General features: G+C 40.1%; 1 protein-coding gene across 2 annotated transcripts; it reads right to left on the bottom strand.

Moving 5' to 3' along the window:
• Positions 1-5,190: 5,190 nt before the first annotated feature.
• LOC140253063 (uncharacterized) lies at positions 5,191-24,953 on the bottom strand. Of its 2 annotated transcripts, none has more exons than XM_072338410.1 (8): positions 24,796-24,953; positions 16,255-16,376; positions 15,079-15,217; positions 14,119-14,240; positions 12,282-12,392; positions 8,337-8,443; positions 6,937-7,027; positions 5,191-5,413 (listed from the first exon to the last, which is right to left on the bottom strand). In XM_072338410.1, the coding sequence occupies exons 1-8, from the start codon at positions 24,890-24,892 to the stop codon at positions 5,297-5,299; spliced, it is 906 nt and encodes a 301-aa protein (XP_072194511.1). In that variant the 5' UTR covers positions 24,893-24,953; the 3' UTR covers positions 5,191-5,296. The 2 variants fall into 2 exon arrangements, with proteins under 2 accessions (XP_072194511.1, XP_072194512.1); XM_072338411.1 differs by having other exon boundaries at positions 14,164-14,240.
• Between the last annotated feature and the right edge of the window lie 85 nt (positions 24,954-25,038).

The raw sequence follows: 25,038 nt of genomic DNA, 5'->3' as shown, positions 1-25,038 counted from the left end.
GAAATGGAGGGAGTCAGTCTACGAAGCAGAGATTTTAAATAGGCAGCGGAGCTCCTCACTCATTCCAGTAAGTGTATCAGAATGACAGGCTTGCAGTGTTGTAGCACCAGATGTACTTACATGTGCAGTATCTGTGGTTACAAAACCCCTGACATTTTCCTACACCCGTCACTACCTGGCGCTTCTTTGGGTTATGGGTGACTTCAAAATTACTACAAAAATTTACCAGTTCATGTACATCTTCTGCTTTCATACCTTAAGTGCAGTCAAAAAGAAAATACTCAGGCATCCACCACCAGGTATCAATAGTGCTCCCTGACACCCAGCCCTTGTTGGTGGGCAAGTGCTTTTACAACATCATGCTACATTCAGTCTTAAGACACTAAGACTCACGTTTTCAGCTTTCCATTTAACTCACTACTAATACCATTATTCTTCCTTTCTTTCTTTCTTTGTTCAAGCGGTTGGAAGGGAAGCAGGCAGCTCCACCCAAATTCTTCCCTCTGTTACACCACGTCCTTGCTAGGTTTTTATCCACATATCAGCTCAGTGTCTGTTTTCCAGTGTCTTAAATGCTTTGCCAGGAAGCTGTCAGTGATGTTCCTCTCCCCTCCTCCCTCCATCGTGGATTATTCATCTCCTTAATGTCATTTTAAATATAGAAACTGTTTCTTTTAACAACAGTGTGGCTATTTTCATGCTCAAAATTGTAAGTCAGTTATTGACCACAGAAGTGCACTCACCAATACTACAGCAGACCACATGTGTGCAATTAGATTTACACCATCACAGTGACCAACCCTTAATTCAATGCCTTTCTGTAAGACTGGAAATCTTCTTCTACCTCTGCTCATGTACATAGCAGACTCTTGAGGATAAGCAGAATCTCATTTTGTGCTTGTATGTATATGTATACATATACACACAATGCACATGCGCACACTGTGCTGCAAACAATCAGAGCCTGCTCTATGTTGGGACTGCTAGCAACTCTGGTGGAATATCCCGCTTCAAACTTTGGCATGAAATCTCCTGACTTCCCTCCTTCCTGCTATTCCTAGCCCAGGCTGACAGTTCAGTTTAGCTGCCTTCAATGCTCCAGCAAACCTGGGGAACGCAGCAAAGCAGAAATGCTGGAGGACAGAAGCAGAGCCTTCCCTTCGGCCCAAACATCCCTTTGCTGGGCTCTGAGGCAGGTAGTGGAGAGGCAGAACCCACAGAATCTTTCTCACACAGAAAGGGACAGATGAGGCAGAGCCCAGGACTCTGCTGCATCCTGCAATGGCAAATGAAGAATGATTTCCTCCTCTTTTTTTTTTTCCTCCCTTAATGTAGAGGGACTATCTGAATGAATCCAAAAGTCTCTGAGATATGGTCTCCAGGTAAAGGACTGGCATGGCTGCAGGAGGGGCTGGGATGTCATGCAGCCAGGAGTGGGGGGAATTCCAAATGCTCACTAGGAAAAACAGAGCAAGTAGGCAACTCTTGGGTCTGAGTTTTTTAGATATGTTTGCTGGCATTCCTGAAAGAGGCACGTGGCGAATGACTCCAGCAAGTGCCAAGGTAGGGGGCTCTGACATGGCAAGGCACGGTGGACTCCTGGGGTGACGAGCTCCAAGCCTTCAGCAGTACTGCCTTCACTCCTGTCAGAACAGACCCATCCCTGAGGCCACACAAACATGTCATTTTTTTTAACAGCTGCAAGCTGCACTGAGTTGCAGGAATTTAAAATACTTAAGCATGATGTTCCACCTCTGTTCCTTCACCAAAACACTGTGCCATGATAATCTGTGCTCACAATTAGTGGAAGTACAGACATTTGTAGAAAGAGTAATTCATGGGCATTTGTTGGACAAATAGCATTACTCTCCTTTTCCCATGCTGCAAATACACACCCCCCAACTGCAGAGGGTTTGTCACAGCCCAAGGATGAACCTGGGGAGGCCATTTGTTAAAACACTGGCAAAGAGCTGTGGCATTGTCTGTGCCAAGCTCTGTTATACTGAGGTGCAGGAGTAAGAGCCAGGGTCTGACGCAGTGCCTGCAAGATGGGATGGAGCCAACTCTGCACATTTCTTTAGAGGTCCTGACAGGACTTTGTGGAGGGTGTGAAGCGGCCCTTCATAAATGCTTTCATCATCTTTCCAGTCAGCACTGACCCCAAGAAGCTGCTCAGCTAAACTGACTGGCTGTTTGCTGTCACTGTCTCTCAATGGCCACACTTGTGCAGAGCTCCTGCTTGCCTCCTGCTGCACTACTGCCTGGTCCTGGCTCTGGGAGCAGGGAGGGAGAACACAGTTTAAAAGAGAGAAGAGATAAAAGAAACCTAAAGAGAAAAGAACACAGATTACGAGGAATTGAGGAGGTGGATTTTTTTTCAAGCTTGTCTCACTGTCAAGTTTTCCTAAGCACGTGTCATTAGACCCTTCCAATACCACTTAATGGGAAGAAGCACACATGGAAAATGACTCACCTTTGACAACCAGGCTGCCCAGAACAGGCGTTTGATGACATGATCCTGAGTGAATATATCTGTGGCGTTTTCTGTTTGTAAAGTTAATCTACTATTCTTAAAGCTTGACATCTTTTGCCCTCATACCATGGGTCCCAAACACCTTTGGTTTACTGAAGTAATTCTCAATAGATCTGAACTTCAGATAGCTCATTGTGCAGAAGACAGAGTACAGCACGGGCAGTTAAGCTGCAGGGAACAGTGGCGTGGCTTTAACCATGTATCAGAAATTCCTGATGCTTCCAACAAGCACCTTGCTTTGATTTTGGATGTCTTATTCCTATTTTCACCACAGACACTAAGGCAGAGAAAGCATGCAAGATGCATGCAGTACAGCAGCAGCAGAACCATGAACGGGGACTCGGCCCACTGGATGTATCCTTGGCAGGTTCCAAACAAGCAAAACCAGAGCTGAGGTAACGCAGACACTCTCAGGTGAATTTCTACTGACATCTCAGGCTGACCAAGCGTACAGATTTCCAACTTGTCACAAAGGGTTTTGCAAACCTCCTGACATCTTGCTTCTGCTACTCTTCTGTAGGGGAATCTGTTACAGGACTAACAGTAGCCAGACAAGCTGGAAAAGGAACAAATTCAATTAACACCTTCTCTCACACAATAGTTAATTGAGCTTGTCTTCCTCGTCTAACCTAACACCCTTAAGAATGGCCCTATGAGCTCAAGCCCTACACAGCTAAGTTAGGAAGAAATGTCTGAAGGGACTGAAAAGTTTTATTTTTTGGTATTTTTAACCAAAACTTCTCTGCAAACACTCGGATGTCTGGGTTTAAATCAAGGACCTGGTAAGGGCAGCAGAGGAAGACAGAAACTTGAGCAAGTTAAACTCACTTCTGACTTTCTCCTGATGTCTAAAAAAGACAAGAGGAGCTCTTCCCTGTTGCACCCTTGTTACATATGAGCTCCAGATGCGTGCATGCTATTTCCAGAACCAGAGGATACAGATGTCATTAAACATGCTAGTGATCTGCTCCAGTCTACTGCTTTTTTTATTTTAATCTGAGATCAACACCCAAAAAGTATTTGAAGACTCAGCATGAAGAGGGGAAACGACTGCAATGAAAGCTATCGTTCCTGTATTACCAAAGGTGCAGGGCACAGGTTATACTCAGTATCATAAACTAGAAGTCCTGGCAACTGATTAGGGAGCAGATCTTGGAGGACCTCTGAAACAAGAAACATTCCAATATGGTCTCTGCATCTCACATGACAGTGGGGCTATGCAGTAGCTTTAAAATACCCAGCCAGTTTTCCTTTTACAGTAGACTATTTACACACTCCAAATTCAGTCAGAGCTTCCACTGTATTGTACTGATTCCTACAGTCTCATTTCCTCATTCTGAATTGCCCATGCATTTCTTTTCCCCTTTTTTATTCTCTCCAAAGCTATTAGACATGCATTACCTCCACGCCACTGCATAAACTCTTCTAGGTTCCCTTTCTAGGGGCATCTGTCTCTTTGGCAATTAGGCAATCAGCAATTTACTTACCATACTTGAATAAAACAAATATTTTAAGTAACGCCTGTTTGTTCTTAAGTGCATAAAGAACAGATTCAGTCATGTTTTGGGGCCGTGATTCAGTATCCCTCACGTTTAAACATCCTCCTCCATGCCAAACAAACCACTAAAAATGCAGCTTCTTAAAACTTATTACCATTTATCCAGTACCATTTAACTTCTTTGTTACTGAGCGCCTAATGGCCACCGTTCCTTTTTGCCTGTCAGATATATTATAAAGGTCACGGGCCTATAAATCATTTGAACACTGAAACCCAATTTAAAGTTTTCCCATCTGCATTAGCCGTAAGTTGTGTAGTAAACTTTCAGACACTAACAATGTTTCTGAATTCATAACGCACTTAGCCCAAAACTCCCAAAGTTAATATTATTTTTTGCACTTGATTGCCAGTGTTTGGCAAAAGCTGAAACATTCTTCAGCTGACTAAAAGCTTCACATCCTTAGAATGTAAAATCTAAATATAAATGTGGTGGGCGTATGTGGATCTTTTTTCTCTGAGGAGGCTCTGTTACGAATTTCCAATGTTTTACGCCACCACCAAGCCTCCGCTAAGCCGTGACACCTGTTCAGAATTTTCAGCTTCTTAACCCCTTATTATACTTTCTATAATCCCTAGAAGTGCAGAGCATGGAACAGCGTCCTTCAGTTCCAGGCTTGTGGTATTAATTCTCACTGCCTCCCAAGTACCTTTCAGTGTTTTACTTTAACATCCTTACCTTAAGGATTAACTAAATGGATGGAGTCTTTTCTCTTAACTAATGCCAGAAAATGCTCAGTTTTTCTGGCAGACCATGGAAAGAAAATCTAAGAATTCCATAGGAGAAAGAGTTTTAGTTTGGTTTTTGACAGAACAAAACAGAAATATCTTAACAGATGCAGCTTTTAAGTAACTATGTTAAATGTATTGCTATCACCCATTAACAATGATTTGCCATTCTTAGCTTTGATATATTCAGCAAACCTTAGCAGTGCATAATGCTAGGGAACAACAACTCTTTTGCCATCAGTCAATAGTCACTCTTTCTAACATTTCTACTAAAGTAAAATGTACCTTTTAGTTAAAAGCCAATAGATTTTTGTCAGACAAAATGCTTATGCAAGGAATCTTGCTTGAAAAAAGAAAGACTCTAACATTATAAACCACAATAACAACTTTTACTCAATTTATTCATACGTATAAATCAGAATTCATTTTAGACTAGAAATAAATGATACTGCAAGGATATGAATAAGTTTTTCCAGGTGCTACAGAATCCTGTATAAATGTATTTGTTCGAGTGCTTCTCTGTCAACATCCTTTTCCACATATACATCATAGTTTAGCTGCACCTCCTCTACCCATTGGCTGAGCTGTATATCCGTCTGAAACAATGAAAACAGATCATTAAATTAACACAATTCTGAGAAACACAACAGGAGTAAGGCCAGCACGACATTAGGAAAGCAAGGAATAATTAGACTGATTAGTCACTGCAAATTATGCAGCACTGGATAAATTCATTGCTGGAAATGCCATTTAACTTAAATAGGAGTGCAATAATGACAAATTCTAAACATGATCTCAGCTGGTAGCCTAGATATTGTGTTAGTATGTTACAACTGCTTCTCTAACTGTATCTGTATGAGCCTCAAGCATCTTGATCTCAGGGCATCATTTTGACAGAAGCAGTGAGGGAGCAGCTAACTGTACTATGAAAGAATCACACAAACTTTCCTGTTTTACACCTAGAGAATACAGAATAAGATTACAAAGGTGTTGTATGACTTCTCTCTACTTCAAGAGAATGTCAAATGACATCACTGCTTCTCCTGGGGCTGAGGATCCATTTCATCCATTGGCACATGGCAACAAATGATTTAACTTCTCTAAAGCAGACTATTGGCTAGCAAGCCACTTTATAAGTAACTTTGTCATGTATTATCAGCATTTTGTTTCCCAACTAAAGCTAGCCCATATAATTTGTATAGGCATCATACACATAACTGTAATCTACCAGTGACCTGTGGCAGAATGGATGCAGAGCAGAGGCTGGTCTGTCAGAAGTGATAATTCTATGATTCCATGATGATTCTAAGTGACTAGTACTCAGAGAACAACAGAACAGCAGCAGCACAGGATATTCAATATCATTAAAGTTGCACTGCCATTGTTTTTTGTTTCCAACCACAATTTAAAGCTATGTTACTGATCTGATACACCTGATGTTAGTCACTTGCCTAGCTGGGATACCACATCTCTCCTCATCTGTACTTCTAATAGCTCATAATGGCACATTATGAATTACTCTTGATGCTGACAGCAGAAAAGAAGATAGGATACCATCAAGGATGGTCCTTTCTTCAATATGTTCCTTTTTCCCACTGTTTTAGCAAAACAGTTTGTCATATTTTAAGGGAGTGCAAAAATGTAAAGCTAAATAGAGAAAGGAATTCTAACTAGAAGCTTGTAAATATATGTGTACTTTTGAGGTTCTACACCTATACCTGGATGTAGTCTTAAGGGGAGTGGATACTGTCACAGTTCTGGCCTGGATCTGTGACTACACTTATTATCACAGAATGTACATTATTATGCAGCTTATACAATGTTATTTTTCGTAACTTCACAGCTAAAGTCTTGGTAATAATATGCATGATAATGATTCACGGAGCCTACTGATATAGACTGGGTTTTCCATTTTACGGGTAGGAACAATTAAAGTACAGAAGATTGTTGGTGGTCAACCCAGAAACAGAAACCAGAGTCCTGCACATTTTAGTCTATGCTCTGAATTAAATACCCTTTCTGATGGCAACACTGGCAGGCACCTAACCTCCGGAACAGAGCTGCCACTTCCATAGAAAGTGACAAAATGTGTTGGCTAAAACTGGCTGAAAGAGCTTACCTGGAGCTTTGAGAGTGATTCTTTAAGGCTTGGAACTGTAACTAACAAGGACCCTCTTTTCTTTACATTACAAGCAATAAACTCCCAAGCTCTGAAACACATTGAAAAGCAGGTCGTTAGGTTTTAGGGAAATAAATATATTCTTACTTTATATTATAACCAATAAATTCCTAAGCTCTGAAACATTTCTGAAAATACGTCATCAATTTTCAGGGATAGAAAACACCTCTGAGACACAACAAATCCAACACTAGAAGTTGATGGAGGTAGACTGAGCTTGAAGACTCGTTACATATGCTTATCACCCACTGTTTGTGTCTCAGAAAATAACTGCGTACAAACAAAATCAGACTTTATATTACAAACAGAAGAAATACACGGTCTTAAAATGTTGGGGTTTTTAATTTTTTTTTCACTCTGATAAATACATGCATGTCATTTTGTACCGTCAATACCTTCATTCTGGACTAAAATCAAACATCAATCCAATCCCCAAGCACAAAGTTGTTTTAAGCAGCTCTATTCATACTTATTTTGCAGTAGTGACAAAAGTCTCTTAAGACATCAGCAATAGAAGTATCTAAATATAGCCCCCAGCATTTCCTTTTTTTCTGATTCTGCAGGCTGGTTCATTTCTAACAGCACAGCAATTCATATTAAAAAGAATATAATTTTCACTGTTTTTCAAATGTAATTTGTCTTCATGTTACTAATGCAACATTAAGCCACTACAACTGAATTCTTGAAGAATTAAATGATTAAATTAAACAGTCACTAATTCACCCACCCATTCTGTCTCTGTTTGAGATTACTGTTTGGTACTGAGAACACACCTTAACTTAAAATGCTAGTGGAGACACAGACACCCTTTTCTTTTAACTACCTGCGCTAAAGGCACAGTAACTTTTGGTAGGTAAAGTTTTTGAAGTTTTAAATGGATAATGATTAACAAACGCTCATCTGGAAGCATCCAGTACCCTAAAAAGAAGCAGCTTAATCATGCATTTATTTGCTACCACATCCTTATGAAAATACATTAGAAATACGAACATCTGTGTTTTGCAGTGCATTTGTATCATTGCTGTGACATCCACAAGTCAGAGCAACCTGTCTTCTTCCTGAAAATGAAGCTTTATGCTGATAAATCCACTTCAGACCCTCAACAGTGCAAGGACCCAGGGCAAGATTTGGGTAAACAAAGAAACAGTACTCAGTGAATTGAACAAACAGCTGCTGTACTATCTTAGCAGTTAAGAAAAACAATTAAGTAAAGGCAGTTTGAAACAATTTCCTTACATAATTTATGGAAGTGACTTCAAAAAGCACAACCTTAAAGTTTTCTACAAGGTTACACATACAGTGCCAAAGAAATAGATTACTTGTTTGGACACATATCTTACCTGGCCTGTTCCAGTCTGTCAAGAAAATATTCAAAGACATTATTCATTACAACAACATCAGCCTTCTGAAGAAGTGAAGCCTGAGTACAGATGTCTGCATGAACCACCTGAAGGAGAAAAAATTCACAAAACATAAATTAATTTAAGAGACAAATACCTTCTTCAAATAAACATGAAGACCAATGACATATTACAACACATGCTGCGACCTTTTTGAACCCATCACAAAAAGGGGTACTTCACTGACCTCTAATTGTAGATGCTTGCAGTTAAATTAAACTAGATACTTTTTTTTTTTTTTTTTTTTGAGAATACTTGAAGGCCCCTCACGAGCTCAGTGCCTCACTAAGGGATCACAGCAAGAAAATACACTACAGACACAGATTTGACAATTGAATTCTCATTACCTATATAGGGACTGGGAGTGCTGGATATGCAAAATGCTCGCTGGCACTGGAAGACAGCAAGTGCTTTAACTTCCCAAGCAACTACTTCTCCAGTAAGCACAAGAGCTGGTTTGATTTCAATTACCTTCACCTATCAAAAAGGATATTAGTACGTCATGTCATTTTCAAACAGGTGAGATTATAGTGACAAGAGACCATGAGTGCTCATTAGCACTCTGACAAGATGTGTCTGATTTCCTCTTCAACACAGAAAAGTGCATCATATCCTAAATCTGAGAAACAAACTAGAATATCTTTTGAGGGGGTAAGAGAAAGAAAGCCGATGTGAATATTCCTTGAATTCCACAAAACTTTTTGAAAGTGCATCCATACATGTTAAAGGCATACAGAAAACTTGATCAATGTCTGGTCTTTTCTGTGTGAACTACTACTGGGTTGTGCAGGGAATACAGTAATGTTATGGATTCAACAATTTCACATTTTGCAGATTTCTTCCAATATTTGAAAGATGCAGAAAAGAATTTTTGATTCTTAAAGTTTGTACCGAATATAAACATTTACCTGTTGAGAAACACTTTGCCCATTTAACATATCAGTACTTGCTGAGAGGGTAAGATACATATCCCTCTTCATAAAGAACATGTAAAGCATGCTGTTCTGATTGACAGAGGTAACAGATACTACCACCCCTGCAACCTGTAGGAGTTCCAGTGGGGAACAAGATGACAAATTGTCACACTTGATGATCCAAACTGATGCTATCAGGGTACATTACTGCAATTGAAACTGGAGCCAAACGTTTTAAGATCAGTAACAGCAGAAACAAATGTCTACTATTCAGAAATTATTAGGTATCAACAGCTTCATTTCCTTAAATTTACTGCTACCTGTAATGAAGGGAAGTAACTGTGTTCTTAGAGTTTACGCAGAATTGGCAGGTTAGTATTTGAAGGTTATATTTCACTGAGAAATATGGACAGCTGACTTATCAGTGAAATGACAGCTTTCACCACCAATGTGTGAATATCTGAACAACTTATCCGTTAGTTCACGATATACAGAATATATTAAGACAACTAATATTTGTGATAATTTATCTTAAAACAGTGTAGTATAAACAACACCTGCAAAGGATCTGATCAAAAAGAAGTTCAAACATCCAGGCAGCAGAGAAACAAGATAGACCACTCCTGTCACTGTCACCACCAGCTGTCCTAAAGAAGGTAGGTCCTGGTTGCAAATCTAGGTCCTCTTAATAAAGCCATTGCTAACTATAGATATAAATAACAGGCTATATAAATAACTGAGGTGGTAGAGCTATTATGGATACAGCCTTAACTGCAGTACATGGGCTACAGCTTCCTGCAGAGGGGCAGAACAAACAGCAAGGGACAAAACTTGCCTCAGCTAGAACTGCTGGAACTCATGCATCAGCACTTGGATTCCTCCATAATTTATTAGTGCATCTATGCTGTAAGTGGGATTCACGTCAAAATTTCAAGGCAAAGGAGACATTTTAATTTACTCTCTGATTTTCAAGGGGAGAAAGTAACAAAACCAGCACATTTCTGTACAAAACACCTGAGCAGCAGCGTTTAATTCAAACCCAAGTGACTGATGGACTGTTCCCAAAGGGATTTTTAAAATGACAGCTTGATGGAGGAAGAGATCACATACATAAGAGGCACAAGACATCACATTACTACTGAACTTTCTTCACTTGCTGCTAAAGGCAGTCCAAGTATTTTTAGTCTTGATTCAGAAAAATAAGCTACCAGGAAATTTTAAACGTATGCTGTCTGATACCTCATTTACCTCAAAAATGCTCAGACCTTAAATTAAAGTTAGACTGTTTTTACAGAACAGGAGACTGTACTGATTAAACTGACCTTTGCAGCCCATTCTTGTTAAACCCACCCTTGTTCCTGCTGGAGAATGCAGTACCACAAGAGCATATATGGCTGTACCACAAGTCAGGCCCAGATACCGGTCCAGCTGAAACACTGAGTTCTACGTCAGCTGTACCTGATTTCTGTTCAGCTTGGCTATATGTTGGCACAACAGAGAGGAAAGCAACTGATTTTAAATCTGTTGAACTATTTTATTTTCCTTCCAGCATCTAAACATTTGCTCAGACATCAAAAGACACTGAGCAACTTTCTATATACTTTAACAAACCAAATCTTGATCGGGATTCCACCCTTTTGTCCTTTAGGATCATATTCTAATAAAAATTCAGTACATCCTGAAAAACGATTGTTATTTAAGGAGGGTCTCTTCAAAATTTGTGTCATAAATTATTATCAGCAGCTGGATTCTGACTATTTTTAAGCTAGTATATATCTCTAGAGAGGTAAAATAAAAATCTAAGAATGAGATATTCAAAGCATGGTGATAACAGAAGTCACATGACTAAATTAGCATCTAATGAAATTCAAATATTAAAGTCCTCAGGCGTTGCTTTGAAAACATCAGATCTTCTTATCTTTATCTTCTGAAATGAATACATCAGCAGAATAACAAGGTGTGAAGGAAAAACAAAGTCTTATAATATAGAACATAGAAGGCTGAAAAGCATGTATACGCATCTCCAGTTCCACTGAAGTAACTTGACAAAGTTCTAACTGTGACTTCAGCCTCATCTCAAAGGAACACAAAGGACATGCAAAAATTAAAGGTTTATGGATAAACTGTCGGCAATTGGTACTGAATTGGGCAACCCAATGACACTACTTATCTGGTGTTATATTTATGTATGTTTATTATTTCATTATGGTTCAAAATCAGTTACTTTAATTTTCAAGAAATAACTGTGCCCAGAGGTTTTGTGACTCCACTCAAGAGCATACGCATATAACACAGGATTTAAAGCCAGTATTTCACCCAGCATATTCTACTTACCAGTTTTTGCTGGAAACAAAACAACTGGTCATCCCCAGAAAGGGAAAAAAAAAACACAAATATTTTTCTCATTAAAATAATAGTACTACTTATTTCCATAACAGGAGTTGAGAAACAGTTCCCATAATTATATCATATTGTTTGAAACTCATTTTGTTTGTGGAAAGTACACATGCTCTGACATGCCAAGACAACAAATTCCAATAGCCAAAAGTCCTCCAGGTGATCTTAGATGCAAATTTACAAATCCTTCTGCTAATGTTAATGAAATGCACAGACATTTGATTTTCTTATTCAAGACAGAAACTCTGATTCACTCATTTTCAAGGAAGTCAGTGGCAATGCTGTCGTTCATTTCACTGGGAGAAACAGCTAAGATGTATCTGTTTTGCATGAGCCAGCAGGCAAATCCATTTGGGAAAGAAGCTAGGGCATACATCACGTTATCATATTTTGGTAATTTTCTTCTTTTTTCCACACTGAGATTTTTTTTCCAATACAAACCCTTTGTTTAAGACCAAAGCAAGCAAAGGCAGAAACAATTTCTCAGAAAGCCAGTTTACCAGTCACACTCACAAATAGCATACCCACTATACAGCGGTTAAAAATATACACACTTAGCCATATGTTTAGTTACCTTTATTCTGTCAATGAACTGGTATTTTGTAATTGTCATTTCTTGCAACTGGCAAAAGTCTGCATTCATTTCTACTCCATACAGTTGGGATGCTGAGCTATAAAGATAACCCTACATTAGGAAAAGGAAGTTTAGTAACCGTGATGCCTTTAAAACAACTTCAAATATTTGAGTTGAAATGGAAAAAAACAAAACAAAACAACAAAAGTAAATATTAAGGAAGTATTTAACAAAGAAAAAGAAACTAAGAAGTGCCTTACAGTGGATGTGATATATCTTTCAAAGCTAGGCCCCTTTTGACTATTTCCACTTATGTCTCACAAACTTTTTTTGTAAGAGATCCAAAACAACAGGTCAAAATAACAAAAAAGTAGGAAAGCTTCAACTTTACTTCGATTGCAAAGTAGACGGAAAAAGGCCTGGGAAGGAAAAAAGCTGTAGAAACCAAATTATAAAAACAGCAAGAAGGCAAAAGACTGTGCAGTTTTGTTTCTTGTGAGAATGGAAGAAGAAAAAGCAAGAGAAGAAAGAACAGCCAGGACACATAATGTGAGTGAAAACAGAGGATAACCTTACTACCCATAATAGAACGGGATATTTTGGGACAGTCTTTGTCAGCACCTCTAAGTCGTGTATTACTGCCATTTTCAGGTGCTTTACAGAGATGCGTATGAAAAAAAATTGAGAAATCATCTCTAAATGATACACCCAAAAATACTGAAGTGGCTCCATTTTGGACTGAGATTGTAGAAATTTGTAAGAGATGTTAAAAAAGAACAAAAAACAAAAATGAAAACAAAAACATTTGAGCCTATATTTCCCTAATGGAGACACTGCTTTAATTTCTATTTGCAACTGTCTCTATAGAACACTTTGCAAACACCGGGAAACACCGGCAAACAACGCTGAAGATACAGAAAGTTCAAGATGACTACCTACTGCAGTCTAATTATTAATGCTTTCTGAACCCATTCAACTCAGTGACAGCAACCTATGAAGGTAAGGTTACCATTTCTGAACATGATAAAAAGTAGAACTCTTCTTGAAAAACATTTCTCCTGCTTTACCTTGAAACTATCTTCTACTATAACACTACAAGCATATAAGTACTTCAAAAGAAATTCAATAGCTAGCAAAAGTGTTATCATTACAGGACCCAATGCTGCAAATATGGACAAAAGGGAGTAACTCTTCTCATTTGAGTCATCCCAAAATTAGATTATTCAGATAAGTAAAATCACATACTCAAGCATTACCAAGATTGAGCCCTAAACAGCCATTGACTTTTGTAAGAAAGTTGTAATGTGTGTTTTGCGTTGCTGTTGGCCATATGTTGCACCAGCCATGCCAAAAGCAATCAAAATTGCACTCAAGTTTCTCGATGAAGTATTTTATGTGCATTTTAAAATGCAGAGCAGGACAATATGTTTTTGGAGACAAATTCATATCAAAGCCTTCCTTTGTATAATTCAACAGTTTGTCAGATTCATAAAGGAATTTAACATATCTGATCTATATATAGACATGGTCAAGACATATGGGACAAACTCACTTCTGGAGGAGAGACAGAGCAGGAATTAGCAAAAGAGCAGTATGTGTGACAGCAATATGCTGCTGTGTTGGACAACAGACTTTTCTGTTGAGAAAAGTTTTTTTTTGCTCTTTTGAGAGAGCAAAAATTAAAATCACTATGAAGCAGCACCATACTTTATTCAGCCAGATCAGAGATGCTGTTCAGAATGACCTGTCCAAGATTGAGTAATGAGAGTAGGAAGTCAGAGAGGAAGGAATATGTTTGTTACAGTAATAAAATACAAAGTCCTGTGCTGGAAGTTACCGCAAATAGCACTGCACCAAGCCTGGAGCCAACGTCAACCACTACCTTTCCTGTCAGGTCAGGCAGTACATGGTGATAAAGAAACTTCAGTTCCATGAGGGAAAAGGAATGCGAAATAAACTCTGGGAAATAAGAACAGAACAAAGGTGTTGGGTGGGCAGTACTAACTGATGTGTTAGTAACCAACAAAATATTAATCTGAGGAGTTACCATCACTGAAAACCCATTTGCTTTCCTTCCTCAACTAGTGCAGGGATCCCAGGAAAACCAGGGATTGCAGATCTGATCCAGCCTGTCAACAGACTGCTCCAAGTCAGGGACTTATTCCTTTACATGGAGTATTTTGAAATCCTTCATGAAACTGAGTTACCTTTTTCTGTAGAGTGACATGTATTAAACAAAACAAAATACAATAACTTGGAATCACTGATGTAGAAAAGGAAACATGGTACCTAAAACTCAACACAATCCATGCAAATCTTTTTATGAGCCAACATTCTAATAGCTTAATATTCAGCACCAAGGTTGTAAGGAACAGAATGTTCTCCATATAAGCTATTCCTTCTTCGGTGTCTGTGCTGTACTGGTGACAACACTGATCTGTACCACGCTACACAAGCTTTAAGGTAGATGGTGCTCTCCGCTGTTTTTCAGTGTACATGAGACGACTGAAGCTACTGCATGGGCTGCTGTAGTACTCTTCCTGTATATACTTTTTCAGTGGTACATAGCACTTTTTGTGGGCAACTAGGGTCACTCATTCACAGCAAATTGCTTGGACTTACACACTTAGGAGACTCCTTCTATGGGTTATGGGAAATAATACTGGCCTGTGTACTGCACCCTTCTGCACAAAGTCCTCCATCAGATGGATGCTGAGTTGCCCAGCTGAGTCATTGCACAAACCAGTATGTAAAGTTGAACAAAATTCACTTCTCACGTTTCGAAAAGAGCACTTACCTAAAGATGCAGTCTTGTATGAGCCACACTCTGTGCAGTAGTTCCTACTCATTCTCCCTTCCTCACACATTGTATCAACAAAATCATCATCATAAAGGAACGCATCAACATGAACCATGGGCAGAGGATGTTGATGTATCTGAGAAAAGGAAGAAAACGTAAGAAAGGCATAACCATCTCTCTTAACATTACTGGTCTACCTTTACCAAAATCCTTGAGGCCAAGCGTCTCCCCATTCAGAAGTAACAAATCAAAATTAAACGACAGAAATCTTGCATGAAAACTGGCTCATCGAATTTCACTGAAATAAGCAGTAGGTGGAAGCTGACGAAGGAATGAAAGCTGCAGGTTTTGACAGCTGAGTAGGAGAGCTGCTGTGAACTTTGTCTTCTTAGAAATGCTTAGAGGAGGTAAAAGTTAAGAGAAGCTTCTTCTCTTCCACAAGAGGAGACTGTATACTAAGAAGGGGCAATTTTGCTTCTTCACTTTAACCATACAAGTAGTTTCATCTTCATGCCTTATGCCTCAATCTAGAAATACCTGATTTACACAAGTGTAAATTCCAGTCAAAAGAATAGCAGTTGAGATGATTGCCTTCTCATCATTTCAAGGGGTATAATTTTTATCCTCCAGTTCCTCTTTCCTCCCATTCCTAGAGTGGTCAATCCATTTTTTTTTTCATCTAAAAGCCATTCAGCATTTTCAGGAAATGCATTCACTTTCCAGCTATTTTAACACCTGAAGCAGAAGAGGTGTTCACCCTTCCCACAGGGCTCACGGCCTACCTCTTTCTGAGCCATCACAATCTGAAAAGAACTGGAAATCACTTCTGGGCTGCTCCCATTATGGCAAAGGCTGAACACTGGCCCTGTATTTCTATTGTCTTTCAAGGGACTGTTAAGAGTCTATTGTGGAGCTATCATTAAAGAACTGCTGTGACAGGTAGCACACCACAGAGAACAAAAGCTGCACCAAATAATTTATGACGAAAGTTTTAAGAAGTATGAAGCAAATTCCTTGGAGTCACACAGTTACACAGAAACAGACCTGAGAACCAAACTGCAATTACCCATATCTCAATCCAATGCTCATTCTCTGCTATGAGCAACTAGTAAAACTGCATAGCCCCAAATAAATGCATGGCTCAGCAAAAGAAGACCATAATGATTAACTTACTTTCTGGATAGCTAGATGTTCCGAATTAAACATTGCCTCAATGGGTAAATGATTCCGCAAATCTTCAGCGATATTTTTGAGTACAACATCATTGTTCGTCACCACAAACTCATCAAAGTCACCTATAAATCAAAACAAACAAAAAACTCTGAACAATCATATGTAGATCATGTGGACTAAGTGATGACCAATACAATATAGTTGCAAGACATAAACAATACCAGATGGATAAGGTTTTTATTTGAAATGCATTTTTCAGCCTTTGTTAGTTTTCCCAGCCAGTGACAGATTTAGATTGTAATAACACTGGAAATAAATGTATCACTTTTTTTGAAATCTCAAATTATTTTCATATTTATAAACTTATAACTCACATACGATGGTCTGGACTGCCACTAAAGCGATACTGTTTCAGCTTAAGATATAAAAACATCAAAGATGTTTTTGAACTATCGGAGAAATTACAAAACTCACAGTTGCCTGAACGCACATCGTTTTGTTTTGGTTTTTATTTGCTTTTCTTTTTTTATAAAAGTTTTTCTTTGTACATTCCAATCTTTCTAATAAAGCGGTTACAAAAAACAACCAGGGATAATGCACAGTTCAGCAGTTCAACTTAGATTTTATGTGACTAAAACTATCAAAATATTTCAAATGTGAAAGAAAATAGGAGTAAATATAAACCAGTAAATTCTTCCAAAGCCACACTGTAAATTCTTGCTATTTTTCCAAGATATCCCTGCATTCTTTCAACACTTCTTTCTTTGTCTTTTTTAGTTTAGGCATTTAGAAAAAGGACCTGGAAGGAACCTTGGGAAGTTATTACCTCTTCAACCCTTCTTCTTCCAAGGCAGAGTCAATTCTGAGTGCCAATACTTCTCCCAAACCATTATCTAAATAAATTAAGTATTTTTGGATGCTGGAGAATCTACAACCTCCTTTATCAATCTACAGTCTTCCTTATCAGCCCATTCCAGTGCTGGACTACACTTATTATTACCATAAGAATTCAGTACTTTTCTTGGTAATTAATCTAAATTTCTCTGCCACAACTTAAACCTTTTTGTTTAATTTACAACGGAAGTAGAGAAATCTGTTTATTTCTCGTATATAGAAGCTTTTTATTTCTTCAAAGACTCATCACATCCTCTCAGCCATCACTTCTCTGGAAGAAACAAGATCCACTTCTTCAGCCCTTTCTTTCATTTTTCCTACAGTCTGATCATTCTCATCACTCCCCTTTGGAACTTCTGGACTCTCTCATCCCTTCTGACCTGCAGTATTCAGAACTAAACCCATTTATCTAGCTAAATGTTTATTTGCATCAAGCAGACTTTCACGCCTTGCAGACAACATCCTGCTTACATACCTTAGTCTCATGTCAGCCCCCTGCCTGCTCAGAAGACACTGAACTGGTGGTTCTAAACAAAGGCACCCATCAGGTCAAAACTACATATGCATAAAAGAAACACAAAACAAAAAACAACCTAACCCTAAAAACAACCTAACCCTAAAAAGCACAGTCACCCCATCTGGATCTCTTCAGATTTGTCTGGTTCCCCTTTCCTTCTGGTTTGCTTCTTGTTCTATTTAGAATGCCACTAACGGTACAGACTGTGATTTTCACATGTACATGTTCCACTCACCAAAAGGTATGGCAGCTTTTCTAAGTGTTAGCAGTGCTGTTTCAGGTGGGAACATTTGTATGAGCAAGACTGATGGCAAGCAGGTTCAAAATGCATCTATGAAACATACTACAGTTCTGTGCTAGTACAATCTCTCTTCTGAAGCACAAGCAATGCCAGAAACAGTGAGAAAATACAAGGCTACTATAGGTAGGAACCAGACACCAGCTACATTTTTAAGCATTAAATGCTACTGAAATGCTTTATGCTTAAGCCCTGTAGTCTGAACAACACTATTAAAGAAACCACTACTCATCAATGCAAAACGGTATCTTCTTTGAAGGTACAATTGTAAATGGTTTTGCCAGTATTGACACCAAGAGATAATCCTAAATTCCCTACAGTATTAAAATGTATTTAGTTTACTATTCACAAACATACAACAGTAACACACCAAAGCCCTGACAGGCATGGTACACTTTAGAAGGCAATCTGCCATTTGAAGCAGCTCACAGATACATCCTCCAAAACTTCAGCTCCCCAAAAGATGCAAACTTTGCAGTGAGGAACTGGGTGGGACAGAGGAGGCAGCTGCAAATGAAGCAGCATGAACAACACAACAGGTGCAAAGCAGCAGCTCTAGCCTGTCAGCATTTTAACATGAAACCTCTAATAAGCACCCATCCCACTGAGTCCCAGAGTTTGCTCAACATTTCCAGATTCTTTAGGATCATTCAAGAAGCAGGGACTATTCTGATCAGCTCAGAGCAGGCCTTTACAGATGCACAGATGTAAACTCACATATTACGGGAAGGTGGACCCACTAAATGTAGCTTAAATCTGATAATACTAAGCTGGAAGAAATCTTAATAGTGTGGGAATGGGTCCATGGGCACTAGGACAGAACTTTAGAGAGCTGAATCTGCAGAGGTGGAAAACATCTGAAGAAGCAAGAGGAAAAATAGTGACATGGACAGAAAGAGAGCAGAAAGCTGATATTAGCAGCTGTACAGACTGGTGCCTGGGGGCAATAAGCCCCTACATCTGGCAGATGCTTTACAACAATGCTATTACTATGCAAGAGACCTCATCCAGCTGTTAAGAGTATCAAATTCAAATACAGAGTTTAATGAAATGCAGGAAGAGTTTGTAGACCACCGTGCCAGCCATATCACATGGCAAAGAGGACAATTTAGTTCCCTTCTTTGCAGAATTGATGAGCTAAGGCCTGCTCCCTCACACCCTGAGGGACCTCTCCTGGCCAAGGGTGGTGGGAATGGTCCTATAGGCTGTACATCATGTCCCATCTGTGCTGCAGTGAGATGGTGCTGTCAGAAGGAGATGGGCAGCATGCTCCCCTTCCTCAAATCCTGACTGTCCTTCCTGCTGGGACTGCCTTCTGTACAACACTTGGTCGCAACACTGAACTTCTCACATGGGGCTCTCTGAGCTCCTCCTAGGAAACACAACGATGTACAACAGTTCTCATGGATGATCTGTATGAACCTACCAAAAATCTTAAAACATCTGAGCAGCTCAAATGAAGAACATGAAATGTTAATACTGAAAACATTTAATATAATTATAATTAATAAATGGCCATTGGAAACCATTGACATTAACACTGAAACATAAATGGCCACTGGAAGCACTCCTTTCCAATTGTCAGTATTGCAAAGAAGAGGAGGAGGTCAGAACACGTTCCTCCCAGGACAACAAAACAGCAGGAGCTGCACAAGGCATGCTCTGCACTTGCATGCTTACCCCATGACTAAATGCAGGCTCCGAGTCACACCATTCCTGTCAAAGCAAGAACAGCAGCAGCTCCCACAAAGCCTCATTTACTTTGGCAGTATGTAAACATTCAGATTGCCATCAAGTACAGAATGCAGGTGCCAAATATGAAAATATGTATTTCTGCCTCAGTCTGGTACAGTTTTATCAGCTCCACCCTGGTGTTTAACAAATTGTTCACTCTTGAGAATCTCAGTATCAGCTTACAAGGATCTTCAAAGAAGAAACTAAAATAGAAATCTATTTTTGCTATCATTTTAGTGCCTGTTGTATATACGAAATGCAGTGTGCAAACCTGGTGTTCATTGAGCAGACAGCTAACCAGGAAAGAAGTGCACAGTTCATGAAATGCTGCAAGATGAATCACAATCATTTGTTTATGGAGGAAGTCTGAGTGCAATAGTGTTTGTATTTTACTTCAAAAACCGGTTTCACTGGATCTACTCAACACATATTTCTAACATTTAATCAACACATTGCAAAAACTCTAATTAACACCACGGTGCTGCTCAGTCTTTCTACAGCAAATACGACACGTAGTAAGAAAACATCACAAAACCTCACACAGTATAGAAAGGATTGCTACACCAACACCTTCACATCCAGGTACTGCATACTGCATGTCAGAAGAGAAGCGATAGATGATTTTGTACGAGGATTTAGCAAAAGCAACTGTAACAGCCAGCACCTTATGGTTTTCTAGATAGATACTCAGCCTCAGAGATGTAAGAAGTGAATACTACCATCCGTGTTACTTGATACAAGACTAAATCAGTCGTGCAGTGTGCTTTAATGATACTGGACAAACAGGTCAAAGAGGAAGTCCCACATCTCTAGCACATTACTAGTCTCTTTCTGGCTAACAATGTCAGAACCAACCTCTGACCTCAATATATGTGACAGATTCCTCAGGAATGCCAAATGCTTTTTGTATCCTCAAACATAGCTAACTACTGGTAAAGAGTATCTAGTTTTTTTTTCCCAACAGAAATATAACTGGAGCTTATTTTATTGATTCTTCTCATTCATAAACTGTAAAAAACCTTCAAAGTTAAATTTTAAACTAGTCACTTCACTTACCCATTTTCTAATCACAGGCCTTCCCCACCTTCATTAAGTTTCAGTGACTAACAACTCAGAAGTACTTGGTATTCTTAAGATTTCTCTCCCACAGCAGTATCATTTGTCTCAGCAGAGAGTAACAACGAAAATTAATGCCAGTTCCTAAAATTGGTGATTCATCACACAACAGGTTTAACCAAACAAGAGAATAGTGAAGAAGGTTCTTGGTATGGTATCACTGTAAGAAATACCTTCCTGTTAATGTGGCTCCACAACACTACTTGATCTCTTTTACAAGGATATTCTACTTGGATAAATCATTTCTATCCATTTGGATATGAAACCCTACACTAAATTGATTTTTCACAGACAACACTCCCTGTGAGAGAGGTTCTTTCCCTCATTTCATACTATGTCCTTGCTTTGTAAAAATCACCATCTGCTAATTTTACCTAGGATGCCTAGGAACACAATAATGCCTTGGCCATGAATTACATAATATAAAAGCTGGACAAATGTGGTCTGTTACTGAGAAAAGCTTTGTTCTGTGTATGCACATCACTATAATAAAGAAACACACCCACCAAGGTTTGGTTAACTTTGTCGGGTACCCTTCCTTCATCACCTTCTCTAAGTCTGAGCTTACAGCACTGATGGACCTCATCTTCCAAGTGACAAGAGTAAATTCTATGCCACTCACTTACAAAGCTGGTTTACCCCCAGTACAGGTGAGCCCAAAAGAAAAAAATAATCATATTTAATTATACGTCACTTAGAAGATCTGTGATGGTTTATTATTCAATTATTGTTTCAAACAATACAATGTTGTATGAACAACTGGCAGTTCAGCCTTGTAAATCACTTTGAAACATCAGCTTCAAATAGAAAAGTTTCTACTAAAATGTGTGAAATGGAAAAAGCTTGTAAGATTCTTTTACTTCACTGTTACGTAACTGAAAATAAAAGCTACTATCAGTCTGTTATGGCCTTGCTGAGTTTGTTTTTTTTTTTTCATTTATCTTAGATCCCATGACAGTGCAATGAATTTAGGGTACTATGGTTAGGCTGCAGTTGGACTTGATGATCTTCAAGCTCTTTTCCAACCTGGGTAATTCTATGATTCTGTGATTCTATGAAAACCACAAAGGGTCTTTTTTATTGCCTTATCTGTGTTTCACTGACATCTACCAAGAGACGGACAGTGGCAACCCTGCACTGGAGCTCCAAGTACAGCAAAGATTCGCCATGAACAGTTGCCACTAAGTAAAGCGATTAGGTGACTTCAATCTTGAAATTAGTATTCCTGGGGCTACTTACTTTGATTCTTGCATCTCTGTTGAGATACAGAAGCCTGATCAATCTCTGCTTTCATTGTTTATCTCCTCCAGCACCCGCTCTTACCAAATGCAACCTCTCCTGCTATTGAAAATTTTTATGAGTTTGGGCAGCAGCAGAACAGTTGGGAATGCGTGCATGCACACATTTATATAGAAGCTATACATCAAATGCTGGGACCAACTGAGTGGGATCTTCAGGGGGGTTTCCCCAAGTGTTTTGAATTAGCCCTTGGGCTTCACCCAAGCTTTCCTAGCCAGAACTTCAGGAACGTGCTTATTGCAGAAGGATATTAAAGCATTAATCATCTTATGATAAAAAAAAAAGAATCAGTTAAAACACCAGAGATTCCTGCTACACCTTCCAACTGCTATCGCTTCATTTTCTCTGTGATCTAAGACTAACTCCAAAGAAAAGCTGGAAGGCGAGTCACCATGAAATGACGTACATCCCACTGCAGTGTGTGGGAAGGGCTGGCCAACTGCGAAACAGCAATGCCGCGTTGCTAAGCAGCTGCCTTAAAACTGTACTGTCTTCTTCCATCATATGTAAAAATTTGAAACTTCTAAAATTTGCAAGACTAAAAAAAGCATGACTGGTTATTTCATTCTTGGTTGGGACAAAGAAAATGAATAGCATCGTACACATACATTCCCGTAATAACTAAGAAAGACTAATCAGAAATCATTAGACTGAGAACCTGATAATGTTCTCTTTGCTCCACCTACATAAAGGTCTTTATGTTATTTGTTTCACTAAAATGTAATCTGGCTCCATCCTGGAAAAGTTTATTTTATTTTATTTTTTTATTATTATTTTAATCCACACATATAGCATGCAAATCAGAAAGCATCAATTAAGTTAAATAAGTAAACATGGCTAAAAGGCAACCACTTACATATGGCTTTCTGTAAGACTACATGCACGCTCTGTCTGGGAGAGAAGCAAGCCTGACCACAGCTAACACTGTGCCCCATCTTCCTCAGCTGGAAGTAAAACTGTAAGCACAACACCTTGACAGGAATGGGAATAGGCTGGCAGCAGGAGGGGGGAAAACGCAGACCACAGCAAAAGAACTTATTGGTGAGGATACCATTCGTGTTTCCTTTTATCCTAGCCTTGCTTACATTTACTGTTTTTTCCATTCAGAATGCTACCCCTACATCCCTACACTTCTTTTTCTTTACAAAGTTTGTTTCTTTCCTTCACCCATACTGCTGTGTGGTACAGAAATGTAGTAGTACCTTTTCAACTTCTCTCATGACTGTTTTGGCACACAGGAACCCCAAATTCCTGTGTTCAGTATGCAACAGCAGAAACCTTAGTCCCAGCTCTTCTGACAACCAGCACTAATTATTAGTGCTCTCCCCACAAGCTACAGTGAGGACAAATGAGGACAGCGTGATCACTCAAACACAATAATTAGACTGCTGGCAGGGGGGAGGGGGGCAGGACCACAGTGAAGGTAACTGTCAGCATGCAGACACAGCTGATCAGAGAACCAGGGGCAGCACGGAGAGAGGAATCATCAAAGTGTTTTGTTGGGAACAGCACCCCAAACATTTGTGATTCTGGCAAAACTGCAGAAAGAGAACAGAAATTGGATTCATGCCTCTGCTTACTTACTGCTCAGTGACAAATGAACATAAACCAGTAATAGAAAGAGGGCTCTCTGCTCGAGTCTGAGCTCACTCAAGAAAGAAGAAAAGAAAGAAATGAACCACAAGCTATTCTGGAAAAGAGTGGGAAAATACGAGCAGGTGAATGGCCTAACAAATCAATGAAACCATCCTCACTGGGTAACAATGACAAATTCTTACAGGTTTGCACAAAGCATTGCAGTCCTCTCTCCTCTACTATAGAGGCACGTGAACACAAACGTACATTTTAGTGGGGAGTCTATAAAACCTCAAAATTGCATCAGAAAAATGAGCAAATGATAGTAATTTTTCCAAAGCAGCACGACCAGTCGATGCAGAAACTGGTCATTTCTACAGGCAGTAGCAAAGGACCACGTTTTATGGGCTCTACATTTCTCCACAGATTGTCAATCCAGGAAACTGAATTAGGCTAAATTCCACCAGCTGCTACTGACATGCTGTGAGTGGTGCTACCTATATATGCAGACAGATGTAGACATATGTATTTATGTATGCATAAGTGTAAATAAAAACACACACACAAGAACGTCTGGTTACAGTTAAGTCTAATCATACCCATCAAAGGTCAGCCCTCTTCAAGCCCCGGGGACTCCCTATTTCTCGTCTACCTGTGCAGGCTGACTTGTGCGTGCCCTGAAGCATCTGTCCACAACTTTCCTATCAGATGATGCATAATGCCGGGAGGGCGTCGTGGTCGCACACGGCGTGCGCTGCACGCTCAGGCCATGCATTTCCCGACGCTGCAGGCCGCGGCAGCGATCGGCACACGGTGCCCGCATCTCCGCTACCCGCACGGCCGCAGGCAGCGGCAGGCTTTCCGTCCCAGCCCTTCGGCGGACCGTGGCAGCGCTGCCGGGGTCGCGCCTGGCCTCTAACTCTCCCTACGCGTTTATGAAAACATCTCCAGGCGCAGCCCGAGGCGTCGGGACATCGGACGCGATAAGAACGACCCTAAGGCGGCAGGGCGCGGGCCTTCGGCGGCCCCCGTCCCAACAGGCCGCTCCGAGCCTCTCGCGCGGGCCGGCGTTCGTCTCCCCTCGGCCTCCCGCCGCCCGGCCGCTTACTGCTGTGACGCATCCAGTGCAGCAGGCGGGGCAGGTCGGCGGCGCACGTGCCCCGCACGGCGGCCAACACCGCGCGCCGCGCCGCCGCCAGTTCCATCGCCGCGCAGCCGGCCGCCGCGGGGGGGCACCCCAACTCGCACCCGGCCGCTCCGCGACCGTTGCTGCGCACGCTCAGAAGCCGACCCGGAGACGCCCGCGATCTGCGCATGCCTGAAGCGGAAATCCCGCCCGCCGCGCATGCTC

Source organism: Excalfactoria chinensis, chromosome 5 (assembly GCF_039878825.1).
Source record: "Excalfactoria chinensis isolate bCotChi1 chromosome 5, bCotChi1.hap2, whole genome shotgun sequence".
In the NCBI taxonomy this organism is placed as follows: domain Eukaryota; kingdom Metazoa; phylum Chordata; class Aves; order Galliformes; family Phasianidae; genus Excalfactoria; species Excalfactoria chinensis.
The sequence above is the reverse complement of the archived record's forward strand: the minus strand, read 5'-3'. Positions and strand labels throughout refer to the sequence as shown.